We start from the raw sequence: 10000 nt of genomic DNA on the forward strand, positions 1-10000 counted from the left end.
TTATTTTTACCTATTTTTATTTATTTATTTTACATAATTTAATTTTTTGTTATAATTTTGTGGGTGGTTTTTTTTTTTTTTGGGGGGGGGGGGGAGAGAGAGAGAGAGAAACATTTAATATTTGTCCTGTGGAACGCTCTCCCTGACCACCTGATGGGTACCACAGACTGTGGATGCTTTTAAAAAAGGCTTAAAAACCCTTCTTTTTAAAAAAGCATTTTTTTTAGATATATATGCATACTAGTTTTAGCTATTTGGCTGTTCTAGTTTTATTTTTTTTAATTTTTTACTAGAGATATTATCGGCCGATATATGCGTTAAAATGTAATATCGGAAATTATCGGTATCGTTTTTTTATTATCGGTATCAGGTTTTTTTTGTTTTTGTTTTTTAATTAAATCAACATAAAAAACACAAGATACACTTACAATTAGTGCACCAACCCAAAAAAACCTCCCTCCCCCATTTACACTCATTCACACAAAAGGGTTGTTTCTTTCTGTTATTAATATTCTGGTTCCTACATTATATATCAATATATATCAATACAGTCTGCAAGGGATACAGTCCGTAAGCACACATGATTGTGCGTGCTGCTGCTCCACTAATAGTACTAACCTTTAACAGTTCATTTTACTCATTTTCATTCATTACTAGTTTCTATGTAACTGTTTTTATATTGTTTTACTTTCTTTTTTATTCAAGAAAATGTTTTAATTTATTTATCTTATTTTACTAATTTTTAAAAAAAGGACCTTATCTTCACCATACCTGGTTGTCCAAATTAGGCATAATAATGTATTAATTCACGACTGCATATAACGGTTGATATCGGTATCGGTAATTAAAGAGTTGGACAATATCGGAATATCGGATATCGGCAAAAAGCCATTATCGGACATCCCTATTTTTTACTATCTTTTTATTACACTGTAGCACTTTGGGGTTGTTTACTCAATGCAAAGTGCTTTTTACAAATAACATCTATTATTATTATTATTTGATGGCATTCCTGTAGCATGTATTTGCCGTGCAAACTCAATAAATCAATGTTTAAAAAATAAACTAGCGCAGGGGTCGGCAACCCAAAATGTTGAAAGAGCCATATTGGACCAAAAATACAAAAACAAATCTGTCTGGAGCCGCAACCAATTAAAAGCCATATTACATACAGATAGTGTGTCATGAGATATACATTGAATTGAGATGACTTAAAGGAAACTAAATGAGCTCAAATATAGCTACAAATGAGGCATAATGATGCAATATGTACATATAGCTAGCCTAAATAGCATGTTAGCATCGATTAGCTTGCAGTCATGCAGTGACCAAATATGTCTGATTAGCACTCCACACAAGTCAATAACATCAACAAAACTCACCTTTGGGCATTCACGCACAACGTTAAAAGTTTGGTGGACAAAATGAGACAGAAAAAGAAGTGGCATAAAACACGTCCTAGAAAGTCGGAGAAAGTTATACATGGAAACAAACTAAGGTGAGTTCAAGGACCGCCAAAATTAGTAGGACAAAACGGCGCTCGCCAAATACTCGAATCAGTGAAGCATGTTTAATACAAACAGTGTGCTTTATAACAATTAGGGAGGTTTGTGTCACGTTTGTCCTCATACAGATACCATATTAAAACAAACAAAAAAATTTTTTCCCCCTCATCTTTTTCCATTTTTCATAAATTTTTGAAAAAGCTTCAGAGAGCCACTAGGGCGGCGCTAAAGAGCTTTGAACACACACCTGCAGCAGAGTGTCATCAACATGTGAAGCACAAACGAGGCACGCACACACGGGAGTGAAATTGCAGACTGTATTGAACACACAGTAACATGGTATACATTCAAAACACGTCACCCCGGTAGCCACGGAACGTAAGGAACTTTGCTAACACCGCACAAATAAGTTACATTCACAAAATATCACTGGAGAAATGCAGAGTGTCAAGTTATTCTCTATCAGAGCACCTTAACCAACACAGGCATCGCCTATAGAGTCCTATTTTTTATTTTTATTTTTTTTATCCTGCCTTATCATGTGTTTCTCGACTCAGTGTGTATGTATTCATATCAGAATTTAAAGGTCGATGGCATCCAAATACCGTTTGTTGCTTAAAAAGCTTAGAAAACATTATATTGACCTATCTTTACATTCACTAAATGTATACACCCTTCATTTGTGCTGTATGCTATATTTTTTGTTTGGAGAATTCTATTCATTAGAGTTTGTGGTTGTTTTTCTTTTACATTTTGCAACCTTATACTGTAAATACTGAAAAGGAACCGAACGGTGACCTTAACACGGAGGTATGTACTGAACCGGAAGGATGTACTGCCATTACGCTCCTAGTTCTGGGGAATATTTGTCTGCCAAATATTATGCTGCAGTTCGGACTAGGGATGATGTTCGAAACCGGTTCTCCCGGTTGTTCGATAAGAAAAGAACCGTTCGATAAGAAAAGAACCAATTCAATGGACTCAAATCCCTTTTTTTAGAACCGGTTCCCATTATCGAGGCCACTATAGTAAAGAAAAAGAGTTGGTTCTTTATTCGAATCCCTGGGAACGAATCCCGTCCCACAAGAAATGCCCTGTGGGAAATCACAGGAAATGACGTAGCTCAGTCATTAAACTGGGCTATGTCATTTCCTGTGATGTCACAGAAGCAGCAAAAATAATGGACCGGAAAAAACGCCTGAAGGCATGGCTATTCACCTATAGTGATCACAGAGACAGGTTGTTTTTTGTGTTACTGTATATATTTATTTTTCTGAAAAATCCCACTTAATATACTTTGGGTAACAACAGTCAATATGTATTTATTTATTTTTTTTAGGGGGGTAACAGTCAATATTTATTTTATTTTATTTTTTTCTTATAAAAGTGAGCTTTTGTTAAACCAAATATTGTGTTTTTTTCCATATACAACAACCTATCTGGACTCGATAAGAGAATCGATAAGGAATCGGTCCGATAAGAGGATTCGATAATGGGCTCGAACTCGATAATTCCTTATCAAACATCATCCCTAGTTCGGACACACCTTCTTATTCAACGCCTGTTCTTTATTTTCATGACTATTTACATTGTAGATTGTCACTGAAGGCATCAAAACTATGAATGAACACATGTGGAGTTATGTACTTAACAAAAAAAAGGTGAAATAACTGAAAATGTGTTTTGTATTCTAGTTTCTTCAAAATAGCCACCCTTTGCTCTGATTACTGCCTTGCACACTCTTGGCATTCTCTCGATGAGCTTCAACTGGAACCTGGAAGTGGAACTTTGCTTGCTTAGTATGCAGAACGACCCCAGACCTATGAACACCACTCCACTACACCCAAAGACAATGGGCATATACACAAACACACTCCCCACCCCCACCCCACGCTTTCACCACCGCTTGATTCCCCTCCGGGGTGATGGACGGCTGAGTAGCGCTTTATAGCAGCAGTCGACCTCCAGTGCCCCAACTCCCCCCCCACCCCCTGTTGCGAGTTGTTGTGATTATATGTTACTTGTTTATGTGTGCTATGGCAAATTATTTTTTTCCCTTGGACTCAGTCTGGACCCCCTCCCGAGGGTCCAGCCTTTGACTGATAGTTTTTACTCTTCCCCCCTTTCCCAATATCACCTTTCTCCCACCTTTTTTAAGGAGCGCCGTAAGTGGCTGATCCGTTGGCGGTCCCGTCTTGTCTCCCTGTAACGTATGTCTGCTCTTAGTGGGACTGTGCCCAAAATGTAATTTCAGTTCTTATGTGTCTTGTACATGTTAAAGAATGGACAATAATAAAGCATCCTGAATCCTGAATCCTGAAGAGGTAGTCTGATACGGCTAAAGCACCTGCCGCCGCTCATTCCTCAGTGCGTTCCTTTGAGCGCGCCTCTGGACACGCCCATGGGCGTTCCTCTCCAGCCATGCCAATCAACGCACCTGACAATGATGAGGACGCCGCACACTAGTTAGACCACCGCGTCCTGCGTTCCAGTGCCAGAACATAGCTCCTTGTATTGTACAGTAAGCCCACACGTCTCTAGCTCTCCTTCCATGTGCCTACTTGCTCTTTGTCCGGAGGATCCTCTATGGGGTCTTGGGGCACTAGGAGGTTAACCCCTTTACTACTGTTACCCCAGGTGGCCCTTGGCAAAGGCCTAGTACCCGACTGCCCGCCAGCCAGGGATACCGTGAAGACCTCAACGGCGGAGCAGGCGGAAGACAGTAGATGTAAGAACTACCACAACGGCTGCGATGGCGGAAGAAGGCACCCCCACATCCATGTGGGCCCAGTTAAGGGGAAATAACGACCCAAGACCGCAACGGTGGAACAGGCGGAGGATGATTGCTAACCCTATGGAGCGTCACAACAGCTGGGTCTCCAGTCGTCTTGGACTCCATGCCACCGGACCCTGCCCCGGATTTGCCAAGGATCGTGTGGTGACTGTCTGTGCACCAGTCTCCCCACTTTAAACTAAGTCATGCACAGGCATCCTCCATAAAGGGATACACCCCTACCAGGAGGATCGTCATACTCACTCCGAGTGACCGCCGATGATGATGACTTGCTCTCCATGTTTCCCCTCCTCTGTGCTCATTGCGTCGTGTCCTGTTTCGTCGTTCCGCAGCCTCTCTCTGTTCCCTGGATTCGAGCTGTGCGTCTCGTCTCCCCGGACTCCCCCTGGACTTCTTTCTGCCTCCCCCGGACCTCGATCTCTCGCCTGCTCACCATACTTGCCGACCCTCTCGATTTTTCCGGGAGACTCCCGAATTTCAGTACCCCTCCCGAAAATCTCCCGGGGCAACCATTCTCCCGAATTTCTCCCGATTTCCACACGGACAATAATATTGAGGGCGTGCCGTGATGGCACCGCCTTTAGCGTCCTCTACAACCTGTCGTCGCGTCCGCTTTTTCTCCATACCAAACAGCGTGCCGGCCCAGTCACATGTTGTATGCGGCTTCTACGACCACACGTAAGTTACTTGGTCAACAGCCATACAGGTCACACTGAGGGTGGCCGTATAACCAACTTTAACACTGTTACAAATATGCGCCACACTGTGAACCCACACCAAACAAGAATGACAAACACATTTCGGGAGAACATCCGCACCGTGACGCAACATAAACACAACAGAACAAATACCCAGAATCCCTTGCAGCCCTAACTCTTCCGGGCTACCATATACACCCCTGCTAACCACCAAACCCCGCCCCCCCCAACACCTCATACCCCCCGCCCCCATCTCCCGAATTCGGATGTCTCAAGGTTGGCAAGTATGCCCCGGGCTACGACGACTCGTTCCTGCCTCTCGACCCCGCTTCCGCCCCCTGGATCGTCTTCCTGCCCCACGGACTTCCGTGCTCCGTCGCTCTCGACAACCCTCGGTAACACACACCTCGGCTAAGCTACACACATAGTCTTACACCATACGCACTCTTGGATTTTGTCACACTCCATTTCTTTAGCTTAGTTTATTAGTTAGTATTGTTTAGCATTATTATATATATTGAATATATATATATAAATATAATACATTATTGAACATTACAGGCCCCTGGTGTCTGTTGCCGTCACCTCCCCTCAGCAAACATAACAAAAGGGTGGCTATTTTGAAGAAACTAGAATACAAAACATGTTTTCAGTTATTTCACCTTTTTTGTTTTGCCAAGTAAATAACTCCACATGTGTTCATTCATAGTTTTGATGCCTTCAGTGACAATCTACAATGTAAATAGTCATGAAAATAAAGAAAACGCATTGTGTGTCCAAACTTTTGGCGGAAGAACGTACAAAATATCTACACTGTGTAACTTGAGCTGTCAGGGAAAGACATGAGGGTAGATAGAGACTAGTTATAACACTTTCACATTTGGAGCTTTATATTGTGTTTTTTTTTTTTTTTTTTTTACTTCTTAGCTTTTTTAGAATTTAATTATAAAAGAAAAAAGGAAAGTGTCTCGTACAACCCTGTCTCCGTATAAGACTCCTTAGAAGTGACCCTGTAGCGTAGTGGTGATCACATTATTATTTTGGTCTGGAATAATCCAGTCATGCTGCCAAGATGAAGACATAAAGGACGGCTGCTTCAAAAATGTGTAAATAAATATTCGACTACGCCTTATTAGTATCCAGTGTACTATCCTGGTTCGAGACTCAGGTAACGCAAACATAAACGTACAAACCTGAGAGCAAGATTGTACTCACCATCATTTTAAAGTATCGCCTCCGCTACATTACTACTCACTCTTCATCCGAAAACAAACAAAAAAACATATAAAAGCATCTGTGGGGGGAATTCACTCCGAGCAAGGAAAGAGAAGATCCTCCAAATGACAGGAGCGAGCGCTCTGATGTTTTTTTCAAGACTTACTGCAAAAACGCTGATCCAAGATCCTTTAAATGACAGAAGAGCTCTTCTGTTTTTAAGAACCTACTGCAAAAACACTACTCAAAGATCCTCTGTACAACAGGAGTGCCCTGCTGTTTTTAAGAGCCTGCCAATGCCGTTAGTCCAAGATCCTTAACGACCGGAGCAAGTCTGCTGTTTTTAAAAACCTGACAATACGTCTAGTCAAAGATCCTTTAAACAACAGGAGCGCTCTGCTGTTTTTTTAAAACCTGACAATATGTCGAGTCAAAGATTCTTTAAATGACAGGAGCGCTCTGCTGTTTTAAGAACCTGCTGCCTAAAATGCTAGTCAAAGATCCTTTATACGACAGGAGTGCTCTACCGCCAGTAGCGCTAGTCCAAGATCCTTTACATATCAGGAACGTTTTTTTCTCTCAAAGATCCTTTTTATGACCCTAGCGCTTTGCTATTTTGAAAGACCTGCCAATAATGCTAGTCAAAGATGCTTTAAACAACAGGAGGGCTCTGCTGTTTTCAAAAACCTGCCAATAACGCTCATCAGAGATTCTTTAAACGACAGGAGTGCTCTGCTGTTTTTAAAAACCTGCCAATAATGCTCATCAAAGATATTCTATATGAGACGAGCGCTCTTCTGTTTTTACGAACCTGCTGCCAATAATGCTAGTCGAAGATCCTTTAAACAACAGGAGCGCTCTGCTGTTTTCAAAAACCTGCCAATAACGCGAATCAAAGATTTTTTAGACAGGAGCGCTCTGCTGTTTCCAAAAACCTGACAATAATGCAAATCAAAGATCCTTTAGACGACAGGAGCGCTCTGCTGTTTTCAAAAACCTGCCAATAATGCTAGTCGGAGATCCTTTAAACGACAGGAGCGCTCTGTTGTTTTCAAAAATCTGCCAATAATGCTCATCAAAGATATTCTATATGAGATGAGCGCTCTTCTGTTTTTGAGAACCTCCTGCCAATAATGCTAGTCGAAGATCCTTTAAACGACAGGAGCGCTCTGCTGTTTTCAAAGACCTGCCAATAACCGAATCAAAGATTTTTTAGACGACAGGAGCGCTCTGCTGTTTCCAAAAACCTGACAATAATGCGAGTCAAAGATCCTTTAAACGACAGGAGCGCTCTGCTGTTTTCAAAAACCTGCCCATAATGCTAGTCAAAGATCCTAGTTTAGACGACAGGAGCGCTGTGTTGTTTTTACAACCTGCAATAACGCTAATCAAAGATCCTTTAAATGACAGGAGCGCTCTATATTTTCAAAAACCTGCCAATAACACCAATCAAAGATTCTTTAGACGACAGGCGTGCTCTGCTGTTTTCAAAGACCTGCTAATAACGCTAGTCAAAGATCCTTTATACGACAGGAGCGCTGTGTTGTTTTCACAACCTGCCATAACGCTCATCAAATATCTTTTATATGACAGGAGAACTCTTCTGTTTTTAAGAATTTTCTGCCTAACATTCCAGTCAAAGATCCTCTATACGAGGCCCTACCTGCAAAAACACTAATCAAAGATCATCTATGTTGTTTTTACGAATCTGCATGTTTGGCGTGTCTTTTTGAAAGTGCAATGTTCTCTTCCACATGACATAAATGCCACAAAAGAAAAGAGTCTCTGGTCCCAGCAAGGGATTGTGGTCCAGGAAGGGGATGATGGCAACTAATCTTTCCTTGACTTTGGTCGGGTCTTCTTCTTTTTTTCTTTCCCGTCAGGCATGTGGACGGACACACTGCCACTAGCTGCATCTGTGAGGGGTTGGAGGCGGAGAGTTTGTAAAGGTCACGAGGTGAAGTAGGAGTTTTGCATGGAGTAGAGACGGTCGATGGGGTTCCCCACTCGCCCCGCCAGGAGGCCGCCCTCCCCGCTGGCCAGGAGACAGTCGCCAAGGTGACCCAGGCTTCCGTCGCTGTCCAGGTCGTGGAACACCGCCTCGGAGTCTGCCAGCGCAGAGGAGTGATATTACAGCGATATCATCGCTCGCTGAGTCAGCACTTGCCAAATAAGTCTGATACTCTGATATATTTACATTGGATAATTCAGTGTATTAAAAGCTCTATATACATGTGATGTTAGATAGATAGATAGATAGATAGATAGATAGATAGATAGATAGATAGATAGATAGATAGATAGATAGATAGATAGATAGATAGATAGATAGATAGATAGATAGATAGATAGATAGATAGATAGATAGATAGATAGATAGATAGTACTTTATTGATTGCTTCAGGAGAGTTCCCTCAGGAAAATGAAATTATTTTTATTTTAAAAATTGTTTAATTATTTTTTTATTTTTTAGATATATACTACAAGTTACTACTAGTTACTACTACCTCTAATAATGTTCATACTTTAATTACAGTATATGTTTATTTTAAGAATATATATCAGGATATCATATAATTATATATATATATATATATATATATATATTAGTAAAATATTATTTTAAATATATACATTTATTGTGTGTATCTATTCATTTCTTAATATGATAAATTTACAGTATATGTTTAATTTTAAGAATATATACATATATATTCTTAAATCTATACTCTTAAACTATCATATATAAGTATAATATACTGTATTATTAAAATATTACTTTAAACATATATGTTTATTTTGTGCATTTATTCATTTATTGATAAAATAAATTATTTACAATATATGTTTAATTGTAAGAATACATATATATATAAGTATAATATACATAATTATGATACCGGTATACTATATTATTAAAATATTACTTTAAATTGATGTTTATTGTGTGCATTTATTCATTAATTGATCAAATACATTTACAGTATATGTTTAATAAAAAATAAAAAACATACATATATATATATATATATACATATATATATATACACAGTATATCATGTATATGATTATAATATAGTGTATTATTAAAATACTACTTTAAATGTACATTTATTGTGTGCATTTATTAATTTCTTGATAAAATAAATTATTTGCAGTACATGTTTAATTTTAAGAATATATATCAGTGTATCATCTATATGTATAATTATGTATGTATATGTATACAATTATTGTGTTTATTTATTCATTTCTTAATATAAATTATTTACAGTATGTTTATCTTTAAGAATACAGTATATATCAGTGATAATATCACCATATATATATATATATATATATATATATATATATATATATATATATATATATATATATATATATATATATATATATATATATATATATATATATATATTGTAGATACACACATTTATTCTGTGGATTTATTCATTTCTTAATAAAATAGATTATTTACAGTATGTTTAACTAAGAATATATCCAAGTGATATTGTCAGTACATCGTATATATATATATATATATATATATATATATATATATATATATATATATATATATATATATATATATATATATATATATATATATACATATATATATATATGTATATATATATATATATATAAATAATTATTATATATATATATATATTTACTGTGTATTGATTTCTTCATAAAATACACAGACACACATACATTTATTATTATTACATATGTTTATAATACATATGTAATTATAATATACTAGTAAAATATTACTATATATA

At 38.0% G+C, this 10000-nt stretch overlaps 1 protein-coding gene across 1 annotated transcript in view; it reads right to left on the minus strand.

Annotated features, from left to right (window-relative positions):
- Positions 1–5274: 5274 nt before the first annotated feature.
- Positions 5275–10000, minus strand: part of LOC133651800 (LIM homeobox transcription factor 1-alpha-like) — a 66395-nt gene continuing 61669 nt past the window's right edge. The window contains exon 9 of the mRNA XM_062049932.1: positions 5275–8320. Within this exon, the coding sequence (XP_061905916.1) occupies positions 8163–8320 (158 nt within the window). The 3' untranslated portion in view covers positions 5275–8162. The remainder of the gene's footprint in view (positions 8321–10000) is intronic.

This window comes from Entelurus aequoreus, linkage group LG06 (genome assembly GCF_033978785.1).
Source record: "Entelurus aequoreus isolate RoL-2023_Sb linkage group LG06, RoL_Eaeq_v1.1, whole genome shotgun sequence".
NCBI lineage: Eukaryota > Metazoa > Chordata > Actinopteri > Syngnathiformes > Syngnathidae > Entelurus > Entelurus aequoreus.